Source organism: Peromyscus eremicus, chromosome 1, assembly GCF_949786415.1.
Source record: "Peromyscus eremicus chromosome 1, PerEre_H2_v1, whole genome shotgun sequence".
Taxonomy (NCBI): Eukaryota; Metazoa; Chordata; class Mammalia; order Rodentia; family Cricetidae; genus Peromyscus; species Peromyscus eremicus.
Window position 1 is genome coordinate 165,815,662 of NC_081416.1, and position 23,144 is coordinate 165,838,805.

Below are 23,144 nucleotides of genomic sequence, written 5' to 3' on the forward strand. Positions count from 1 at the left end.
ACCCACCTTGAACTTAGTTTTACCTGAGATAAAGTTCCAATCCCTAGAAGTTGAATATTTACCTCCTGAAGAGGCAATGTAATGCTAAAATTTTGATGAAATTATTGTTAATCTGCTCCTATGTCTACTAAATTTTTAATTATAATACCATTTATTCCTCTTTTTTAGCTTTGGTCTTTGATCATTTATAGAAGTTTGCAAAAATACTTGTTTTCTGGTCTCTCCTGAATTTTTTGTTTTATCTACTGAAGCTATTTGGTTCTTGATCACATCCAGATCAGTATGGTTTTTAACAACAGACATTTAGTCTTTTAATTCTTCTATAAATGAGTTTCTCCAATGCTGACAGGGAATAATTGAACCAAGGGGGCTAGTGGGAGTCCCCTTAAGGTGTTTCCTGCTGGCAAAGGGTTGCCTTGCCTGTCCTTTGTTGATCTGTATTCATTAGTCCAGTGCTGGCCTCTGCCACACCTTCTGCATACTCCAGAAAGCTGGGGTCTTCTGTTTTGGTTATCTCTAGAAAAAACATTGCTTCTTGGAACACCTTGCCTACAATCCCTTTTCAGATACCCTTGCTCACCACAACTAAAACATCTGACATTTTGATTTTTCTTAAAATTTTTAGAAATAATTTCTTCTATCAAAGCAGCATCATAATTGGGAGATCCAATATCAGCTGTATTTCTAATCCATTCATCTATGGGTGCCGATCTTGCTTTTAAACGCCTAATCACTTGTTTGCATTCTGAATTAGCACTTTCAAAAGCCAAAGATTCAACTGCTATTTGTCTAACTTCTGGATCTGATATCATTCTATTTATAGTTAAAGTCAATCTTTGCAAAAAATTAACGAAGACTTCTTTTTCGCCTTGTATAATTTTAGTAAAAGACTCAGACTTCTTTCCTGATTCTTCAGCCTTGTCCCAAGCACTCAAAGTTGCTATATGGCATAGGGCCAGGATGTGATCATCAAATCCAAACTGTCTTTGCAAATCACCATGCTAGCCTTCACCAAGAAGCTGGTCTTGGGAAATATCAATACCTGTAGCACTATTCACTGTTCTATGACCCTAGCTTCCTCTCTCCATCATGATTTTCATTGAAACTGAGGACCAGCTTCCAGTGTAGCTACATCTTTCCAGTCTTGAGTGATAATTCTGTTCTTAGTTGCCTATAAATTTAACATTTTTCACATAGGGTGAATGCATATCATATGAACTGACCACTTCCTTAAATCTCCTCAAATTTAACATTTCTGCAGGATTCCATTTAACTTCAGCATAATCTTGGATGTGCCTATCATCTGCTGGTCATTCTTGTATACTAACTGCATAATTGAGATTGGTTTACTAATAACTTTGGACCATCCCTCTTTAGTTTTATTATGCAGTGGTACAATAGGTTCTTGTCTAAAGTCCTCTGTCTTTGTCTGAGTACTTTTCTTACTTTCATTAGTAGGTCTTTCTAAAGCTTCTATATTATCATTAGTAAGTCTTTGTAAAGCTTGCATTTTATCAATAGCAAGTCTTTCTAAGGTTTGTATTTTATCAGTCAAAAATTTCTTATTTTCATTACTAAGTCTTCCTAAGGCTTGTGTCTTATCAGTTAAATTTTTATTTTCATTGGTCAGTCTTTCTAGGACTTGTATCTTATCTGTAGTAAGTCTTTCTAAAGCTTGTATCTAATCAATAGTAAGTCCTTCTAAGGCTTGTATCTTATCAAATTTTCATATTTGGCACAGTTATCAAACCACTCTTTAAGGATAAAATATGAATTATCAAATTGATAGTAATTACAATTAGCATTATATCAATCCCAGCTAAGTGGTTTATTCCCTCATTTATTTTTTTCTATTTTCAAGCCATCCATAATGGCGTTATAGAGAATCTTAACTCCCTGCATTGTGATACTTTTAATTCTTAACATGGGAAAGATTTTTCTTTTTAATATTTTCTAACTCTCTCCTTAAGGACTTCCCAGGTGACTCACCAAATCTGCTGACTTCTCAGTCTGTCCACAGTAACAGTGCTATCTGCGGTGGGCTCGAGCCTCTCCAGAATCCCATAAGCAGAGGCAGCCTACTGATGTGAACCCCCTGTTTGTGTGGTCCCACCACATATTGGACACCAAATGTTGTTTTTCTGTCTGCACAAAGGCAGCACTTTAATCTACTGCTGATTCAGCCAGTAATTGTGGCTCTGAAGTTATTGGCCTGCTTCTCTGGCAGTGGCCAGGCCACTCAGGCCACAGCCTGGTGAGAATTCCATTCCTGTAGGCACTGAACCTGTAGCTGCTACCAAATATAGCTTTTAGTTAAATCTCTATTATTGTTCTCTGTATCAATAAGACTTAGTAGTCAGAGGCTGGGGTGAAAACCTGATAGCTTAGAGAGGTTGATTAGTAACTACCTGACATTCTTCTTAGCCATTGTCTCTGAAAGAGACCATCCTTCTGCTCTGACAAAACAAACAAACAAAATCACAGGAAGTCCCTCCCCAGTACTTCCTGTGGGTCTCTCTATCATCTTCTGAACTTTCTATGATTACTTTCTGTCAACTAATTGCTAACTCAGCCTCCTGACCCAAGGTTGATTTTATTTGATTAACACAAATACAAAGTCAGTGTAAACAGTGTGATTGAATATCCGGCAACACTTACCAATTTCTAAAAGAAGTATCATCATGATCATAATCATCAGTAATATTGAAGCAGGTCTCACTGGTAGACCAGGCTGGCCTGATGTCCACAGAGATCTGCTTGCCTCTGCCCACTGAGTGCTGGTCTTCAAGGCCTGTGCTGCCACACTTGTCTTTATTTTTATTTTTTTAAATTAGTGTATGAAGACATGTCTGGGTGGGGGAATGTGCATGGGAGTGGGTTAGGTGCTCAAGGAGGTCAGAGGAGTCTGGCCCTGGAGTTGGAGTTACAGGCGATGTGGGCTGCCCAATGTGGGTGTTGGGAACTGAACGGGTCATCTGTAACATCAACACATGCTCTTAAACTGTATGCTATCTCTACATCCCCAAGTTACCTATTTCTAGATGGAAGTTTGAGGAATTGATTCCTCTTGCTCTCTTTCTCTCTGTCTTAGAAGACAAAGGCTATCCCCTACCCCCACTCCCACTCCTGGTCTCAGGTCTCTCCAGTTTCTCTTTCTTTCAATCTTTTCTCCCTCAACTCATCATGACCATCAGCTGGGCAGTCTGGTGCTTGCTATCACAGAAGTGGCTGGGATGCAGCTCCCAAAGATGTTTATGGTGGCCTCCGAGGACAACATCAGTGACAGGAAGATTCCGAGTATTGGATTCTGAGAGCCTGAGATGCTAAGATTCAAAACTGCAGACACAGCAGTTTTAGGATTTGATAGTTTTGTTATCCAAAGTTCTGATTCCCTGAGTTGAAGTTTCCAGAGGCCTTTTAGGAAATATCCACAGGGATAATATGGTTTGTTTGTGATGCTGGGTTGCTTGCTAGAGTGTCTGTGAAAATACTTGTATGGGGATAGGGTCCCCTCAGCCCTCAGCCCAATGAATCCTACATTGCCAGCAACAGAATAATGTAAATTGAGAAAATTATGAAATTGTAAGAATTCTGGATACATAGTCCTGAGAAACAAGTGAGTTTTGTGTGTGTGTGTGTGTGTGTGTGTGTGTGTGTGTGTGCGCGCGCGCGTGCGTGTTGTATGAAAGAGAGAGAGAGAGAGAGAAGAGGGGAGGAGTCAGTTCATGTCTGTATGTAGCATTTACATTAAATAAATTAAATGTGTATGTTTGAGTATGGGCATGGATGTGCCACAGTGTGTGTACCACAGCTAGAGGTGACTTTTAGAGGGACAATTCTCTCCTTCTACTTTGTCTGAGGCAGGCTTTCTTGTTCTGTTGCTGCATGGCTGTGGTGGTTTGGATAGTTATAACCCCCATAGATGCATGTGTTTGAATGGTTGGCCCATAGGGAGTGGCACTATTAGGAGATGTGGCCTTGTTGGAGTAGGTGTGGCCTTGGTAGAGGAAGTGTGTGACTGTGGAGGAAGACTGAAGTTGTTATATGCTCAAGTTACATCCAGCGTGGCACACAATCTCCTTCTGCTGCTTGCCGTCAAGATGTAGGACTCTCAGCTCCTTCTCCAGCACCATGTCTGCCTGCACATCACCATGTCCTGCCATGATGACAATGGACTGAACCTCTGAAACTGTTGGCCAGCCCCAATGAAATGTTTTCCTTTGTAAGAGCTGCTGTGGTCATGGTGTCTCTTCATAGCAATAAAACCCTAACGAAGACAACGGCACACATCAGGCCAGCAGGCCTGAGTGTTTCTGGCTTATCCTCCAGTCCCTTTCTCCCATCTCATCATAGGAATGCTGAGGTTACAGACTGTGCCACCTTATCTATAGTTGTACATAGGTTCTGAGGCTAGGACTACGCTGTTGGGCTCGTGTGGTAATCTATTCATCTACTGAGCCGTATCTTCAGCTCTGTATGTAGCATTTAATTTATGATGCAAAGGGATCTCAGGCTGATGTGTTTGTAATCTCCACCCTTGAAACCTGTAAACTGGGCTGGGGGACATGTTGCCCTTATATGGTTTGAAGTATCAAATGAGAGGATGATGGGACAACTTGGGCAGAGCTGACAAGGAACCCTTGCTCAGTGAATGACAGCTGTTATTACCACTGTCCAATGCATGTTATTTGTTTTATTACCATTACAGTTTAAGTAGGTGCTTAAATTTTCTTCCAAGCATGTGGTCCCTTATTAACTCCCCAGTTTTTACTTTTCCCCTTTGCTCTGCCTTCACTCTTGCCTCACTCCAGACTCTCTCCCTCCCTCTTGCTCCACCTTGGTTGAGCCCAGAATCAGATGGGCAGGAAGCTCATGGTATAGTTTGGTATGATCCTGGTAAATCCCAAGGGTTTGGGAGTCTCACTGATGTCTTCAAGTTTCTTCGGGAACTTGAAACGGAAGTTCTGCAGGATGGTGGTGAGGAAGAGAAAGAGCTCCATCCTAGCCAGGCTGTCCCCCAAGCAGAACCGCTTTCCTGAAGAGGAGAGAGAGGAGGAAGGCAGAGGTGGAGGCAGCTCTCACTGCTGCCTTGCCTCAGTTACACAGTGCGCAGTGTATCCTCTTAGGTAGAAGGGGCTGAAGTGCTGGAGCATGAGGGGTCATTAGAAAAGACTCCTAAGCCTCTCCGAATCTCAGTTTCCCTATATACAAAGTGGGGTGACCCATTCTAGGCTGGAGCAAGGGAAAGTCAAGCTGCTTCCTCTACCAATTATACTCCCAACTATGGATACTGTGTTGTTGTTTCCTTCTTTAAGAGTCTGAAGAATTGCTTGTATGACCCAGGAAAGATGGCAGACTCAGTTGGAGCTTTGTTTTTTTCCCCAGTCTGTGGAAGGAGTCCCATTGACCCTTTGACCTGCGTCCAGATGCTTGGTGCTTGGGAGGTCGGGGGTTGCATCTGGTTGGCTGGAAGTTAGATTCCAAGAGGAACCTGATGCAGAAGAAGGATGCTAAGACTGCATCCCAGAGAGGGGTGCTGGCATGAGCCACCCCTGTTGCTGTGAGCAGTGGTCCAGTAATCCAGTGTTTTCTTACCTATGGAAAAGGGCACAAAAGCAGCGTTCTTCTTCAACTGCCCCCTGTCATCCAGGAAGTTTTGGGGGTTGAAATCATTGGGATTAGGGAAGAACTTTGGGTCTGTCAGCAGAGAACCTAATATAGGGAACACTTCAGTGTCCTGGAAGAGAGAAGGAAGGAGATTTGAGAAGGTGGTTTGATGGAGAAAATACCCACAGAGGTGCTACGGTCCCAGGTTAAAAGAACTGGAACTCACCGAGTTTGGGAGCCTCTGAGAGAGGGGCATTAGGGAATATGAGTTTAGAGGGGATGTGGTGTGTATGACCTGTGGTATGAGTTTTGAGCTCAAGGGGGTGCATGTTCTGAAGCAGGCTGTTGGAGTGACACAGGTCTTTGCCTCTCCAGCCCAGGAGTTGAGGGACTGGTAGCTATCAAGGCAGAAGAGTGGTTAGAAATCGCAGTTGCATCCCTGAGGTAGGAAGTTGAGGACATGGGGATGAATGTCCCGAGGTGCTAAATCAAGGTGAAGTGACAGTAGTCTAATCAGAGGACCCTGGGGAGGCTGACATGGCAGCTGGGGGATTCTTTAATTGGAGGAATTGGAGTTGGAGTCAGATAGCTGTAGGTGAAAAGGGGCATTGGGGCACCAGGAAGTGGGCTGAGGCCCCTCCTGGATAGATATGGCTGTACCTTGGGGAGGAAGAAGCCACGGAACGTGGTGTTCTTCATAGTCTTTCGAGGAACACCCAAGGGAGCAAGGTTAGCAAATCTCTGGATCTCATTGATCACAGCCTCAGTGTAGGGCATCTTCAAGCGGTCCTCAAACTGGGGCTGTCGGTTCCTGCCAATCACCCTGTCAATCTCCTCATGGACCTTGGCTGGAGGACAAGGGGAATTGTGTTTAAGACAGGGAACTCAGAGCAGGTGGCATAGTTCAAACATGGATCCGTAAATGACATGCATACAGACCATTCGAAATACATCGCCATACCTAAATGCTAGCCAATGTCATTTGATCCTTTCCACAACAGAATCATAGGGGATGGGGAGAACAGGGAGGAGTGTCAGGGCATGCACCAGAGTGCAGGAGTCTGGCAGCCAGTGGGAAATCAATTTGGAAATATCTAACATTTCAACAGCTGGTGAGAACCCTGTTCAAGCATTTTATACCCGCCCTGGCTCTGCACAGCAGGGCATGTCTGAGCATTTAGGGACCTGGGAGAGGTGAGAGTCATCGTGGTGAGCTCAGAAAAGAGGTTGGGACATCTGTGGTTCCCCACTTCCCTGCCCCAGAGCCAGACTCACCTTCCACATCTGGATGCTTCATGAGCAGCAGGAAGCCATAGCGCAGCGTGGAGTTGACGGTCTCAGAACCAGCAAAGAAGAGGTTCAGTGACGTCATCACCAGATTCTTTATATGGAACTCTGAATTGGGGTTCTTCTCCTAGAGAGAGAGAGGGGGGAGAGACAAGAAGAGGGGAAGAGGCAGAGAGAGGGGGGAGAGAGAGAAAGGGAGGGGGAGAGGGAGGGAGAGAGAGAGAAAGAGAGGGAAAGAGAGAGAGGTAGAGATAGAGAGAGAGAGAGAGAGAGAGAGAGAGAGAGAGAGAGAGAGAGAGAGAGAGAGAAAGAGAGAAAAGAGAGAGGGGGAGAGAGAGAATAAACCCATTCATCAGTTTATCATTCCCTTGGAGGACATCAAGGGTTATAATTTTCTAAAATTTTTCTAGTCATTCTTTTTACAAATATTTCATTAATTCTTTGAGAATTTCATTCATTGTACTGTGAGTATATTCAAACCCCTCCCCCAAAATCCTCCCAGATGAACCCCCTTCCATACACAGTGAACCTTGTGTCCTCATTTTTCAGGCATATTTTTGAAATGTACTTTGAACATAGTCCCATTTATTATCTTCTCTTTTACCATTTCTCCTCCCATTGAACCCTTTCTTTTTTTTCAAGACAGGGTTTCTCTGTGTTGTTTTGGTGCCTGTCCTGGATCTCACTCTGTAGACCAGGCTGGCCTCGAACTCACAGAGATCCGCCTGGCTCTGCCTCCCAAGTGCTGGGATTAAAGGCGTGTGCTACCGCCACCAAACCGAACCCTTTCATATTCCTAATAAGGAATTCCTAATTCCCCTTCAACTGTCGCCTTTTTTTGTGACCCACTGCTTATAATTAGGGCTGTCTGCATGAGTATGTGTGAGGGGGTCTTTACTTGAGCCAGGGCAATTTATCAGCAGCCACATGACTCAGGAATATGATCTCATCTTCCCTCAACAGTCATCAATTGCAGATTAAGTTCCTCAGAGAGGCAGGTAAGGGTGTGGTGGGGGTTGGGCACCACTTCTGGAGTTGTCTTTGGATCCAGCTCTCAGGGGTCCAGACAAAGGTGGGAAAGGTAATCTCCAGGTCATGTGTGGAGTCATGGATCTGCATGGGAGTCTTTGCTCCTCTCTAGTCAACTGTCTGTCCTTTAACAGTCGCTCTTTTCATAGTGGTAACATTTAGCAAGTGAGGGGTAAGGAGAGGGAGAAAGAACTCCACAGGTGCCATAATGGAGTCTGTCATTGGAGACAGATGTGAGACAGACCCAGAATTTAAATGTCTCTCTTTCCTCAAACAACTCATAGAAGAGTCCCTAATCAGACCCTTGACCTTCACGCTCTACAGAATTCTATGTCCTTTCTTCCCAGATGTGAAACCCTTTGATGTTACGTAATAAACCCAGGTTGCCTGGGCCACTGATGTGTATTTCAGAACCAAGATGTGAAATGATAAGATCATGGAGGCTGGTAGCAAAAGCCTTAGAGCCAGAGAGGTAAGGGTTTGTGTTAATGCATGATGTCAGGCAGGCCATTTTCAGCACAGTTTCGTCATTTGTGAAATTCAGGTTCCACAGAGTCCTTTTCAGCAGCTTCTGTGGATGCTAAGCAAGTGAAGAGTGGGATGTACTGAAAACAGTGTCTTGCAAGGGAATGCTGGAAAATGGGTTGGCATGGTAATTTGCTTGCCAGTGCCCTGGCTTGGGTAGGGCTCAACTGATGGAAGAGTTTAACCATGATTGGGACTGTGAGGAGCATCCCAGGGTCTTAATTGGCCTTGTGCCTGGTTTTGGACCTCCCATCCCCCGGGTGCTGGATCACCTTTTGCATGTGAATGAGAAAGGAGTCAATGAAGTTCCGTGGGGAGTTGATGTCCAGGGTACTCTGGTTCTGCTTCACTTTCCTGATCATGAAGTCTTCCAGTTCCTGTGTATCCTTGATGATTTGTTGCTGTGGTCCAGGCAAGTACTTCAACACTGAATAGAACATGTCGTAGAGCTGGGAGTGGGAGAGACAGGATGAGAGAGAGAGACAGAGACAGAGACAGAGAATGAGAGAATGAGAGACAGAGACACAGAGAGAGAGACAGAGAGAGACACACAGAGATAGAGAGAGACACAGAGACAGAGAGAGACACACACAGAGACACACACACAGAGACACAGAGAGAGACACAGAGAGAGAGAGAGAGCTGTCAGTGGCAATGCCCAATGGGAATAGGACTTGTCTCAGAGAAAGAGTGTTACTTGGCTCAAGGCATTCATTCAGGTGCCAATGTATTTATATAAAGCTGGGTTGCACACACAGCAGCTGTACTTTTTAAAGAACTCTTTATATTCATTTTGCTATCTTTTTACTTTTAATTATGTGCACGTGTGTGAGTACAGGTGCCCAAAGTCAGATCCCTTAGAGCTGAGATCCCTTAGGGTTGGAGTTACAGATATGTGGTAGTTTGAATGTAATTGGTCCCCATAATCCCATTATCCCATAATTTCATAAGGAGTGGCACTATTAGGAGATATGGTTTTGTTGGAGTAGGATGGCCTTGTTGGAGGAGGTGTGCACTGAGGGGGCGGGCTTTGAGGTTTCATATACTCAGGATACCACCAAGTATGTCAGTCGACTTCCTGTTGCCTGCAAGATGAAGGACACTAGACTATTTCTCCAGCACCATGTCTGCCTGCATGCCGCCATGGTCTCCTCCGTGATAGACTGAACTTCTGAACTGTAAGCGAGTCCCTTCAGTTAAATGTTTTCTTTATAAGAGTTGCTGTGGTCCTAGTGTCTCCTCACAGCAATAGTAAACCCTAACTAAGACAAGGTGGTTGTGCTGAGAACTGACCTTAGGTCCTCAGGAAGAGTTGTGCAGTGCATGCTCTTAATCACTGAGCTGCCGCTGCAGCCCCACAGACAGAAATTTCATAGGTGGGTTAAGCATGATGTCCATTGTCCAACAATTCAGATGAGGTGAATCAAAAGGGTATACTAGCAGATATTCAGATATTTAAGCGATTTTGGATCAGAGCCTTGCTCCAGTCTTCCAGCATTCGGCCCATGAGTGTAACGGGGGAATCTAGATGTTTAGGCATCTGGGTGGGCTGTTTAGTTGTCTAGATACTTGTCTGAGAGTAGAATCTGATTTCTAGATAGTCAGGTCTTCAGCCTGGGGTGGTTCAGGTTATATATAAGGTGTGGGGTACACCTGTCAGGTGGTGTTTTGATGTGGGCTGTATGGGGCTGGAAGATACTCATTTGGGTGTTTGGGTAAACAGCCTATTCAGAGATTTGTGCTTGGTTGTCTTAGGTGAGGTGCCTGTCTACTCATTTCTGAATTTACATGGGACAAGCAGGTGCCTCTTGTCCAGTTGTCCAGGTGGGATATTTTGGGACAGTAGTATAGGGGCCAAATAACTTTACTGGCCTTGCTTTGGCAGAACCAGGTGCTCAGGATGGAGGAGGGGCCTAAGGTGGTCAACATGTCTCCCCTGGGCAGGTGTTAGGATGTTCAGAGGATTTGTTAGAGATTAAGGTAAACCGGGAAGCCCATCGAGATTGTTCTCGGGGAATCCTCTGAGATATCCTGATGTCATTAGAGTCTACGTACTGGATAGCTCCCATGGCTGCTGAGGTAAAGGTCAGTTGTCTAGGATAAGGGCTGGGGTTGAGGGGAGCTTATGATTGTGGAGATGAGAGTTGGGGTGGTCCTTGCCCTGTGTGGGTGCCCTGTGGGTACAGGTGATATGGGGCACTAAAAGAGCAAAAGGCAGAGCTGGATTTGGTTACCTGCCCCAGGTTGGAAGCTGCAAATCTGTTCATCTGCTCCATCATGTGCAGCAGCTGCAGGAACTCTTTGTCCTCATAGTCAAAGCGGTCCCCGAAGACAATGGAATTAATGACGTTGGAGACTGTTTGGCTCAGATACGAGGCAGGGTCAATGGGTGCTCCTGAGAGGCATGCCGTGGTTGGGAAGACATAGGGATTATGGGGGAGAGAAGAGTCAAGCAGATGATGTGGCCCCTGGCACGAGGGACCAAACTCTGCACCAGCATCCAGGGATCATTTCGTAGGTGTTCTTTCCTACACGTCTTTGCTGCAACCCACAGGTTCCCGGTGTCAGGTCTGTTTCTATTCTTGCCCAAACACGTAAGAGTCTCTTGCTTACCACAGGTGCCCTGCAACATCTTGACCAAACACACTGCCTCCTCCTGGATACGCTCCTCCACACTACGCTTGCCCACACCAAAATCTCTCAGTGTTGTCATGGTGAAGCGCCTGAGTTGTTTGGCTCGTTCCCCACTGCTGAATGCCACACCTGTAAAGGTAATAATGTGGAGGTGGGGAAGTGTAGGGTGATGCTGAGGAAGGCCAAGCACCCACACTGAAGAGGGTTCCCAAGAGGAAAGGAAGGAGGCACAGATAGATAGGGGCAGAGAGAACACAGGAGCTACAAACACAAACCCTGTATCACACACACACACACACACACACACACACACACACACACACACACACAACTGAGTAAGACGTTGGAACAATTCAGCCAGGCAAAGAGAAACAATAACAGCCAGGCAAAAGCAGAGATTCAGAGTACAGGGAGACTAGTCCTCAATATCATAACTAGACCAACTCCGTCATGCCTCAAGATGCTGGGTAGTTATTTTGGGTCTCTGAAGTAGCAAAACTGACGAAGAATCTCATGGTCAGACAGCATTTGCTGAAATCAGCAAATCCCCAGTATAGCAAGGACTGACTACACACAAACATACCCTTGTCCCTGCCTCTGGTTTTGTTTGCCTGGCCCGAGCTGGCATCACCTCTGTACTTTGGCACTAGATAGTGGTAACCATTTGTGTTTCCCTCGGTTCTTCAAGGAAAGAGCTACCTCCTCTGTGCTAAACAGTAACCACAGAGTTAATGTCATAAAGGTATTTGGCTCTTTGCATGCTTCCTCTGAATTTTGCCCTTTCTTGCTTACAATAAACGTTTTGCTGCTCAAGGCTATGTTGATGTTTTGTACCCTTGGCCAGCACTGGCTGGACTATAACGTTCCACAGGAGTTAGACTCATCCTAGAGGAAACATCTGAGGTATGTAAAACAGCGTTTAAAAATGCAGGCAGCAGCTCAGCACTTAAGAGGGGCCAAAATCTGAGGTGAAGACAAAGGTTGTGGATGATGCCAAGTTGGGCTGGAAACATAAAAACAGGGAGACAAAAAAGCAGCGGGAGGTTGTTGTTTCCAGGAAAGGAAAGGAGTGATGTCAGCCATTCTCAAATCAGAGGAAGAGAAGGAGAGAAAGAGAAAGAGTTACGGTGGAATGTGCAAGATGAAGACCCCAAACTATAAAAACATCAGTCTGGAGAGAAGGCTCAGTGGCTAAGAGCTCTTGTTCTGCAGGTGACCCAGGTTCCTGTCCAGACTTCCTCACAGCAGCTCTCAAGCAGCTGTGATCCCCACTCTATGAAGTCTGATGACCTCTCTGACCTCCACTGGCACCAGGGACACACAGAGTGCAATACATCCACACAGGCAAACACTCATACATGGAAAAATTAGGTAAATAAATCGAAAATGTTTTCAGAAGGTAAAAATACCAGCTAAATTAAGGGGTGGGGGTGGGACCCAATCTAGGAGGATATCAAGATAGATGCACAGAAGGGGGACATTTAGTGAGAGAGAAGAGGCAGATGGGGTAGAGAGCAGCCGGGAGCAATGGCCACAGATTTGAGACAGGCCAGGGAGGAACACAGTGAAAGGCAACATTCAGTATGGAAATGGAGAGTACTCTACAGCCTTGAAGGGGGAGATGAGCTGGGAGGACAGGCTACTTAAATAAGGCCAACATTTGTCCCTGACCACATTTCCCCATGTGGTATCCCCCTTACCATAGCCTTTGAAGAGAGTATTATAGGTGGCCTGTTCGCCTCGTCCACTGAATTCCTCTGCTTGGTCCACCAAAGCCTCCTTGACTGCATCGTATCCATAGAGCACCACGACCCGGCGAGGCCCAAGGTGGATGGTGAACACAGGGCCATAGCGCTCACTGAGCTGATGTGGGGTAGATGAGAACTGTTAGATGAGAAGTCCGTCCATCTAATTGGACCAGTACACAAAGGTCATGTACCATGATATCACCTTACTTGTAATCAGCAATCAAATGATAACAAAAAACAAAAAACAAAGACCGGAGATAGCACCACAGCCTTCCCAATTCCCCCATCAAAAGACTGTGAATCTTCTACCACAAAGAACATGCAAAACCACACAGACTCCCATACTCTCACATCTCATTCATCCCCTCATCAGGTGATACCTCTGTGATGGAGCTGTATATGTCTTTTGTATTTAGCTGCAGGTAATTCCCAATGTAAGGCAAAGGAGTGGGTCCTGGAGGGAGTTTCCCCCTGAATTTCTGCTTCCAGACAGACGTGAAGACCATGACACTCAGGTAGGCCAGTATGGCCACCAAGAGCAGCCCTGAGCCCAGCATGGTGGCCAGTGAGAATGACAGGCTGGTGGCCAAAGGTGAGACGCTGTGCCTTTTTATGCTCCCAGGATAGAGGAGGACCTTTGTTTCTATTTATCTAGTTGAATCTTTTTACCTCCCAATTTTATCTCTTAACATCGACCCTGTCTGTGTTGCAATACCCACAACATGGAATGAGGAGGGAGACTTCTGGTTGTCAGGCTTAATTCAAAACACTAGAGAGGTCTTTTTCTGGGGACGATCCATTTGATCTCTGGATCCAGGAGATCAAATCCAGAACTAAAACCCTATATTTATATGACTGAGCACATGAAAAGGACCCCATAGATGTGGATACTGTGCTCTGTGATAGAATTCAAATTCTTGGATTTCATTGGAATGGTACAGGAAGCATGGCTGCAGACATTGAATCTTAAAAAAAGAAAAAGATTTATTTAATTTTATTTCTTTTAGGATTATATCTTATTAAAATTTTATGCATTTGAATGCTTTTCTTGCATGTATGCCTGTGCAACTCATGCACACAGTGTCCAGGAGATATTGATGGATCCCTTGGAAATGGAGTTACATGTGGTTGTTAGTACACAGACCTAAGCTACTGTGTAGGTCCTGGGAATAAAAACCGGGCCCTCTGCAAGAGCAAGTGCTCTTAACACCTGAGTCATCTCTGGAGCCCTAGATATTTGAACATTTTTATTAGGAGAGAAATATTACTAAGGAACTTAGGGAGGATTCCAAAGCTGTGGATTGGATGGTCACATAGCAAGGAGGAGCTGTGGGTATGAATTTCCTGGTAGAAGTGGATGGGAATCCCAGTAGGTGACTGAGCTGGGCACCTGAACCCAGATGTTGAATTTGGCATTGGTCCTATGCTGTGTCTTCATGCTAAGTTCTTTTTTTTTCTTCAGTTCTTAAAGGAGCCTCAACTTGAGCCTAGGATGAGCAGCAACCTTCCCTGTCTATGTATGACTTGGAAAAGGGTAGAAAACCACAGTCATATTTCAGTGGATCTTTTCACAGAATAGAGAAGAATAACTTATCTTGTATAATATTAGAAGGACCAGCCTTAATATTATACATCCCAGGGACTCAGGAGAGAAAACTATGAATAGCAAGGACTATTTTCAGGAAATAGAATCTCAGCACACCGAGCTCTTAGTCCAGTCATTTATTGTTCCAAATCTTCTCGTCCTCCCGTGCCCTGGGAGTCCCGGTATATATACACTACAAGCAGTAATCTCTTGGCAGTGCAAAGCCAGGCTTTCAGGGTCAAACGGAGGGGTGATAAGAATCACAAAGAGGGGCAGTAAATGTTAATTATCATTTGCAACCCAAGAGGGAAGTGACTAATGGGGAAATGAATTAACTAAGGACTAAATTCGGGTAATATTTAAGAAGAGGGATCTTATGTGCTCAACTATAATCTTAAACGTGATTGGTAGAAAATGTTAAGAATCTATAAGTGAAAGACCCCCGGAGGAGATCTTCCCTCAGGAGAGACCCCAAGTCCAAGGAACACACCGAAACCACGGATCAGATGCAAACAGCAAGAGGGTTTATTCAGATTCACAGGTACCTGGGGCAACAAAGTCTCTCGGAGGACTTGCGCGCCCTCCTTGGGTAAAGGGGACTTTTTATAGGATCCCAGGGGCAGAGGCGCGGTTACAGAAGCGAGAAGCATAGTTACAGGGTTCCCATTGGTTGATTCAAATAAGGCCAGGGTGAACTTGGGGACATATTTTTAATTCTCGAAAATTTGATGTGTGTGGCTGACTTGGCCTTGTGGGTGTTTTCCCAGCCCAACTGTTTATTCCCCAAGGCCAGGTGGCCAACCACAGATATCTTATTTTGACTCAACGGTTTCTCTCCCAAGGCCGGGTGGCCGACCACAGTTATGAACTCCTGTTTTTCTGGTACTTGCCTTGCAGAATGGCATTTCTTAGGCTAAGTAAAAGCCTGCTATAAGCAGGGTCTTTCATTCCCCCATTTTCTTATGGTCCCAAAATGGAATCTTTCATTTTAGGATGGAGAATAAGGGGTCATCTCCATCTCCGACTGTCTTAGCCTCTGATATTGTTGGGTCAGGACCAAAGCCTGGACAACAGAAACCCTGTCCTTGATGAATTGTATCAATCTATTGAAGATGCATGACCCAAACATTAAAATGAGCAGGAGGATGATTAGGGGGCCCATAATGGTGGAGACAAGGGTGGTGAACCAGGGTGACCTTTGGAACCATCCTTCAAACCATCCCTGTTGCGACTCGAATAGTTGTTGTCTCTGTTTCAATCTCTCTCTCAATTTAGCCATGTTATCCCTGACTACTCCAGTATGATCTGCATAGAAGCAACATTCTTCTTTAAGGGCCGCACATAGGCCACCTTCTTGTAGGAAGAGGATGTCTAACCCTCTCCTGTTTTGTAAAACAATCTCAGATAGAGATGTAAGGGATTTTTCTAGGGCACTTATAGATTCCTCTAGGGCCTGGATATCAGTATGCATGGCTGCTTGAAGTTGTCTAAATTGACTGGTCTCCATGAGGGCTGCAGTCCCCATACCTACCCCCACAGCGATTCCTCCCATGGTGATCCCTCCCAACAACAGGGCTAGAGTTAGGGAAACAGGCTCTTTTTTAAATCGGGTGTTTCTCATTTCAAAGTGACTATAAATATATTCAGGTTCATGATAAGTAACCTTGGGCCATAATTCTATCAGCACGCAATAATCAGAGGTCTGGTTCATCACCGTGGCAGAAACGCAGGGAGTGAGTCCCGTGTTACATGCCCAATATGTCCCATTAGGGGCTGCAAGATAATAAGTTCCCTATGGAAGGGTCTGGATGGATTTGCAAAGACTCTGATGGGAGGGGGGAACGACCCCTAAGCAGAGCCCTTGTCCGGAGACCTCGGAGAGAGTTAGCTTGTGCTGGGGGGGCGGAGATACAGCTCGCGGGAGGAGAAGTCTGGTTAGTATAGTTGCCAGTCACTGCTATCCCTTCATAGTAAGGTGGAATGGAGATTAGGCACAGCCAGCATTCCTGGGTTTTATCTGGGTCGGTAAAGTTTAAAGCTAGGAAAGCACCCTTGACCAAATTGAGCAGCCTATCTCCAGTTCCTGGGTAGGGGGAAATCTCTGTGGCAGGGGCCTGTGAGGGTGGAGGGGAAGTGGTCGCTTCGCCAGCATTATTATCGGGGCCAGGAGAGGGGGTGACCAGGGGTCTAGCTTGGGCAGGTCTTAGAGCAGGCAATGAGGGAGGTTTCTGGTCGGGGAGGACCCGACTGGGTCCAATGGGTGTGGCGTGGGTATTTTCTATTTTTAATTGTATTTTGAATGTAACCCTTGCATCCCAGCCATCTAAATACCAGCGAAGGCCCCATGTCCTTCCCGCGGGCCAGCCTGTGAAGCCCTTGCCTTTTGGAGTGAATGAAATGTTTAATGGTAAGGACTTGCTGTACTGTGGTTGTAGTTCCTTTTGGGTAGCATAGCATTGGCCCCTTTTTACATAGCCCCAGGAAACCGTTATAAGGTCCCATGAGGAGGAAGGCTTCCAGTAAGCTGCCCCAGTAGTCTCGCAGGACCAGGCTTTGCAAAAAATTTTTTCATATCCCCCACATCTTGCTGCTAGGGCATGACTTCTGCCGTCTTTAGGGCAAACATAAAAATCATATAAGGACAGTAAACAGCGAGCGGCAGGGGTGGCACATCCGGGTCCTCGAGTGGGGGGGTTTCCAAAAGCAGGTTTAGGGGCTGGGCCAACAAGAGTATGTTCGGCTTCAGGTATATCCCAGGTGTCAAGTCCAGCTGCAAGCTCGCAAAAATCAGGGGTAAGGGATGGCCACCAAGTGTTAGGAGCATGGTCGGCAGTTGTTTGCCAAACTGTCTCCCCTGTCTGCGAGATAACCTGCCAAGTGAGAGTTTTTACAAGATGGGAGCTACTCTCTGCTGGCCCCTGCTCCATGACCAGGAGTATCCATACCAGGATTAGGGTCCCTCCCCTCTGATAAGTCTTATCTTTAGTGGGTTTGGAAAGTGTTGAACCTTCCATGTAGACGTCTCGGCGTTCTCCGCTTCGTCGGGTTCTTTGGCGGCCTTCACATGCGATGCGTGGACCCAAGCCGCTATCCCGTCAACCTTGAGTGCGGTGGGAGTTGTTAACAAGACGATGTACGGTCCTTTCCATCTCGGCTCTAGGTTCTTGGGTTGATGGCGTCGAACCCAGACAGAGTCCCCAATCTTGAATGGGTGAGGCACCACCGGGCGGTTCAGTTGCTCCCGGTAGGCATCGGCCAGGGGTTTCCACACCGTCTTCTGTACCAGTTGGAGGGCTTGGAGGTGCGCCTCCAGGGTAGGGCTAGTGGCAAAAGAGGAGATATCAGGGTGAAGGAAATTTACAATTGGTGGGGGAGCCCCATATAGAATCTCAAACGGGGTTAGGCTGTGAGGCCCAGGAGTATTCCAGGCTCGGTAAAGAGCTAGTGAGAGTAGGAGCACCCAATCTCTAGTGCCAGTTGCAAGCGTTAATTTGGTTAAAGTCTCCTTAATGGTTCTATTCGCGTTCTACCTGTCCTGAGCTCTGGGGGCGGTATGCACAATGGAGTTTCCAATCGATCCCCAATAGCCTGGCCACCTTCTGACTTACCTGGGAGACGAAGGCGGGCCCATTGTCTGACCCCAATATCTAGGGCATTCCATACCTGGGAAAGATGTCATCCAGGAGTTTCTTGGTTACCACGTTAGCGGTCTCCTTCTTGGTAGGGAAGGCCTCTGTCCATCCTGAAAAGGTGTCTACAAAAACCAGAAGGTATCTGTATCCATACAGTCCGGGTTTTACCTCAGTGAAGTCAATTTCCCAATGGATTCCAGGGCGGTGGCCTCGCAGACGGCTCCCTCCGCTCAGACGGGCTTTTCCTGGATTAACTTGAGCACAAGCAGGGCAGCTGGAAGTCACCTGTTGGAGGACCTGTTCTTGATTCAGTAATACAGTGTCCGAAGCCTTATCAGCCAGAAGGGCTTTCATCTTGTTTTTGCTTAAATGGGTTAGTGCGTGAAGGAACTTGACCAAGTATTTGGTGTGGGATGTTGGCATAACTAATTTGCCATCCATGATGTAAGCTTGTCGCTCGGGGCTCCATTCCGCCCCCATTTTCTTTGCTAGTTCCTGGTCCTCCGGGCTGTAGGGCATGGGGTCCCTGCTTGGCTGTTGGTCCTGCAAGACCAACAGCTGGCCGCCCCTGAGGGTTTGTAAGGCGACTGTCCAGGCCGTCAGATCGGCCAGCCGATTTCCCCGAGCTATGACAGAGTCACCCTTTTGGTGCCTGGGACAATGTATAATGCTGAGCTGGTGTGGGAGGAACAATGCCCTTAAGAGGTCTAAAATTTCTTTTTTGTTTTTAATTTCCTTGCCCTCCGAGGTCAGGAGGCCTCTCCTTCTGTAGATTTCCCCATGAACATGGGCGGTGGCGAAGGCATATCTGCTATCAGTATAGACCGTGAGTCTCTTACCTTCCGCCATCCGGAGGGCCTGGGTCAGCGCAACCAGCTCTGCCTTTTGGGCTGATGTTCCGGGCGGCAGCGGCGAGGCCCAAATTACCTCTGATTCGGTGGTGACGGCTGCTCCAGCTCTCTGTTCTCCTTCTTGGAGGAAGCTGCTCCCATCCGTGAACCAGATGAAATCTGGGTTCGACAGCGGTTGATCTGTTAGGTCGGAGCGGGTGCCATGGGCCTCCGCCAGAATCTGGAGGCAGTTGTGCTCCTTGGATGGGTCTGGCAAGGGCATCAGGGTTGCGGGGTTGAGGGAGACAACTGGCCCGAATGTCACTCGGTCTGTGTCTAACAATAGAGCCTGGTAGTGGGTCATCCTGGAATTTGAGAGCCATTTATCTGGGGGCTGCCGGACCAGAGCTTCTACTGCATGGGAGGATAACACAGTTAATGTCTGTCCCAAAGTCAGTTTCCCTGCGTCCTTGAGCAAGACAGCAATGGCGGCTACCATGCGCAGACAAGGGGGCCAACCTGCAGCTACCGGGTCTAATTTCTTGGATAGATAGGCTACAGGTCTCTTCCATGGCCCCAGTCTCTGTACCAGCACCCCTTTTGCAAAGCCTGAGTTCTCATCCACAAACAGTTCAAAGAGCTTAGTCAGATCTGGTAGACCAAGGGCTGGTGACTCGAGTAAAGTTCTCTTAATTCGTTGAAAGGCCTGTTGTTGTTCCTCTCCCCAGTGGAACAGGACCCCGGGCTTGGTGAGAGGATACAGAGGGGCAGCCATCTCAGCAAAACCCGGGATCCAGAGGCGGCAGTAGCCGGCTGTACCTAGGAACTCCCGCACCTGGCGGGGGTTCCTTGGAGGGGGTATGGAGATTATGGCCTCCTTCCTTGCTTCCGTGAGCCATCTCTGTCCTCCATCCAGGGTGTAACCCAGGTAAATGACTCTGCTTTGGCAAATCTGGGCCTTCTTGGCCGAAGCCCGAGAGCCCTTCTGTCCCAGTTTAGCCAAAAGGGCCCGAGTGCCTCTTAAACATTCAGCCTGGGTTCTGGCCGCTAGGAGGAGGTCATCCACATATTGAAGCAAGATTAAAGCTGGATGTTCGACCCGGAACTTGGCCAGGTCTGAGTGTAGGGCTTCATCAAAGTTTCGGGCTGTTCTTAAACCCCTGGGGGAGCCGAGTCCAGGTCAACTGTCCTGAGAGTCCCATCTCTGGGTCCCTCCATTCAAAAGCAAACAGCAGCTGGCTCTGGGGATGCAATCTCAGACAGAAGAAGGCATCCTTTAAGTCCAGTATTGTATACCAAATGTGGGTTGGTGGAAGAGTGCTGAGGAGGTTGTAAGGGTTTGGCACCGTGGGGTGTATATCTTCAACTCGTTTATTAACCTCCCTCAAGTCTTGAACCGGTCTGTAATCCCCTGTCCCAGGCTTTTTTACAGGCAGGAGGGGGGTATTCCAAGGGGATTGACAGGGCATAAGTACCCCCTGGTCCAAGAGCCTCCGGATGTGTGGTTTAATGCCCTCGTGGGCTTCCCGGGACATGGGATACTGTTTGATTGAAATGAGAGTGGCGGAGGCTTTTAACTGAATAACAAGTGGGGGTTGGTCATGAGCCAGCCCCAAGCCGCCAGTCTCGGCCCATGCCGAGGGAAATTCTCTCAACCAGTCCTGCATCTCTTGTGGTGGCCCCTTAGGGGGCTCGGATTCAAACAGGCGGTATTCTTCTTCCAATTTTAGGGCTAGGACTTGTAGGGGGGTCGCTTTCGGTCCCGTAATGGTCGACCCCTTGTCATCAAAATAGATCTGAGCCTTGAGCTTAGTCAACAGGTCTCGGCCCAATAATGGGTGAGGGCAATCAGGTATATGCAAAAAAGAGTGGGTTACCTGTCCAGATGCCAGCTGAACCTTTCTCTCGGTGGTCCATCAATACCTTCTGCTACCCGTGGCCCCCTGGACCAAAGCTGTGCGGTCACTGAGAGAGCCTCCGGTATGAGTCAGGACTGAATGTTGAGCCCCGGTGTCCACTAAGAAGGTTACTGGCTGCCCCCCGATCTTGAGAGTTATCCTAGGCTCAGGGGGCTCCTGGCCTTGACTTCCCTAATCCTCCAGATTGAGGAGGTCCGTGGCCCTTGGCTTAGTTCTCCGAGACCCTTGAGGTTTCCTTGGGCAATCACGAGCCCAATGTCCTCTCTCTTTGCAGTAAGCACACTGGTCTTTGTCAAGCGGTATCCTTCTTTGATCTCCCATCCTAACTCCCTCTCTACCCTGTCCCTGAGATATTACAGCGGCCAGGACTTTACTTATTTCTCTGTGATGTTTCTTATCCCTTTCTTCCTGTTTCTGCCACATCCTCTCCTCCCGCTCTTCGGGAGTTTCTCTCTTATTAAACACTTTCTCTGCCTCTCTCAATAAGTCTGACAAACTGAACAAATGCAATCCCTCTAGTCTCTGTAATTTGGCCCTTATATCTGGACTTGACTGATAGATGAAAGACAAGATGACGCCCGGCGCCTGTCCTGGGTCTTCTGGATCGTACGGGGTATACATCCTATAGGCCTCTTTGAGTCTTTCCAAGAATGCTGCCGGCGTCTCATCCTTTCCCTGGATCACATTTCTAACCTGAGACAAATTGGTAGGGCGTCTAGCAGCCCCCCGGAGACCCGCTAAGAGCAACTGGCGATAGAGACGTAGGTGCTCCCTATCTTCTGGGGTCATGAAGTCCCAGTTCGGGCAGGTGAGAGGAAAGGCTGCATCAATGATATTAGGCAATTGGGTGGGTCTTCCATCATCTCCAGGAACCTGCTTCCGAGCCTCCAAGAAGACTCGCTGCTTCTCCTCCACTGTCAGGAGGGTCTGCAATAACTGCTGACAATCGTCCCACGTAGGCTGGTGGGTCATTAAAATGGACTCAATCAGGTTAGTCAAGGCAACAGGGTCCTTAGAGAAAGGAGGATTATGTTGCTTCCAGTTGTAAAGATCAGAGGCCGAAAATGGCCAGTATTGGAGCTGGTGTTTGGGGCCCTCCCGGAGAGGGAAGGCCCTGGATTCTTTGGCTGGTTTGTCGCGCCTTCCTCAGAGGCGACTGGCAATTGGGGAGGGAGCCGGAGCCTCATCCGCAATTGGGGAGGGAGCCGGAGCCTCATCCTCAATTGGGGAGGGAGCCGGAGCCTCATCCTCCTGCTCTCTCTGTAGAGGATGTTCGGGGGCCGCCGGTCCCTCTGGCCCTCGATTCCCCGGGTATGGCGGTGGGTCCTCTGTCAGGAGGTCAATAAGAGGTGTATTGGGGTCCGGGGGAAGGACAGGGGTCTTAGGGGGATCCTTTCATGGGAGAACAGGGCAAAGGGAAGAGGCAGGAGGGGTGAGAGGGGGTGGCAGTGCCATCGGGGGGCAGGCCTGGGGCGCTGGAGGGGAGAGGAACGGCCTAACCAGGGGGGGGCGGCGTTCGGTCGCCAGGAGTCTCCATATGGCGATGTATGGGACCTGGTCCGGGTGACCATGGGGACTCGGAGCGAAAACTTTTCCCTCCACCTGTGAAATAAGACTGAGGTTAAAGGTTCCCTCGCGAGGCCATCCTACATCCATCATGACCCATTCGGCCTCGCAAAGGGTGACCCATTTATTCTTTTTGACTACAACTCCTTCGTTGTTAGCTCGTGCCTTCACGTCTGACCAGTGGTCAAGCGTGAGGCTCAAGGGGGTGGTGACAGTCTGTCCCATGGCTGTTTCTAGGAGGAGAACGGTTAAACAGAAAACGAAAACGACAGACAAATATAAATAAGACTAACACGCGCTGCGTGGCTTCTGCAAAAGCTCAGAAGGAGACTGCGAGGGTCCGGACCCCTCGTCTCCGACCAACACCACGTATCCCTTGGATACGTGAGTGGCCCCAAAAAACCGTGCCCCTGAGGGGACTTCAGACACCCGTGGAACGTCTTCCAGGGTTACGGTGGGCGAAGTCCGAGCTCGTCAGCTCCTTCAGCCCCCACCGTCACAGACAGATTACCAGATGAGCGCAGACAGACGAACAACACTCAGACAAGACAGGGATGACATATACCGAGGCCGGGCCGGCTTACCTCCTGATGGTGGGTCGGTGGTCCCAGGGAGGGGTCTCAGATCTCGGTGGGACCTCCAAATGAAAGACCCCCAGAGGAGATCTTCCCTCAGGAGAGACCCCAAGTCCAAGGAACACACCGAAACCACGGATCAGATGCAAACAGCAAGAGGGTTTATTCAGATACACAGGTACCTGGGGCGACAAAGTCTCTCGGAGG

At 47.7% G+C, this 23,144-nt stretch overlaps 2 protein-coding genes across 4 annotated transcripts; both read right to left on the minus strand.

Annotated features, from left to right (window-relative positions):
• Nucleotides 1-4,678: 4,678 nt before the first annotated feature.
• On the minus strand, nucleotides 4,679-13,387 carry LOC131902476 (cytochrome P450 2A9). Of its 3 annotated transcripts, none has more exons than XM_059253474.1 (9): nucleotides 13,211-13,387; nucleotides 12,783-12,945; nucleotides 11,062-11,211; nucleotides 10,683-10,843; nucleotides 8,721-8,897; nucleotides 6,883-7,018; nucleotides 6,268-6,455; nucleotides 5,596-5,737; nucleotides 4,679-5,035 (listed from the first exon to the last, which is right to left on the minus strand). In XM_059253474.1, the coding sequence occupies exons 1-9, from the start codon at nucleotides 13,385-13,387 to the stop codon at nucleotides 4,854-4,856; spliced, it is 1,476 nt and encodes a 491-aa protein (XP_059109457.1). In that variant the 3' UTR covers nucleotides 4,679-4,853. The 3 variants fall into 3 exon arrangements, with proteins under 3 accessions (XP_059109457.1, XP_059109455.1, XP_059109458.1); XM_059253472.1 differs by having other exon boundaries at nucleotides 6,883-7,021; XM_059253475.1 differs by lacking the exon at nucleotides 12,783-12,945 and having other exon boundaries at nucleotides 6,883-7,021; nucleotides 11,062-11,219; nucleotides 13,209-13,387.
• Nucleotides 13,388-17,365: 3,978 nt separating this feature from the next.
• LOC131894277 (uncharacterized) lies at nucleotides 17,366-22,587 on the minus strand. The gene is given in 4 exon segments (XM_059244535.1): nucleotides 17,366-17,735; nucleotides 18,079-20,037; nucleotides 20,174-22,188; nucleotides 22,447-22,587. Coding segments are annotated over 4 exon segments (4,485 nt in total).
• Between the last annotated feature and the right edge of the window lie 557 nt (nucleotides 22,588-23,144).

Coding starts and splice junctions, on each gene's coding strand:
- LOC131902476 (XM_059253472.1), bottom strand. CDS start 13,387: ATGCTGGGCTCAGGGCTGCTCTTGGTGGCCATACTGGCCTACCTGAGT. Junction 12,946..13,210: donor TATACAGCTCCATCACAGAG/GTATCACCTGAT, acceptor ACCCCACATCAG/CTCAGTGAGCGCTATGGCCC. Junction 7,022..8,720: donor TTCTCATTCACATGCAAAAG/GTGATCCAGCAC, acceptor CTCTCTCTCTAG/GAGAAGAACCCCAATTCAGA.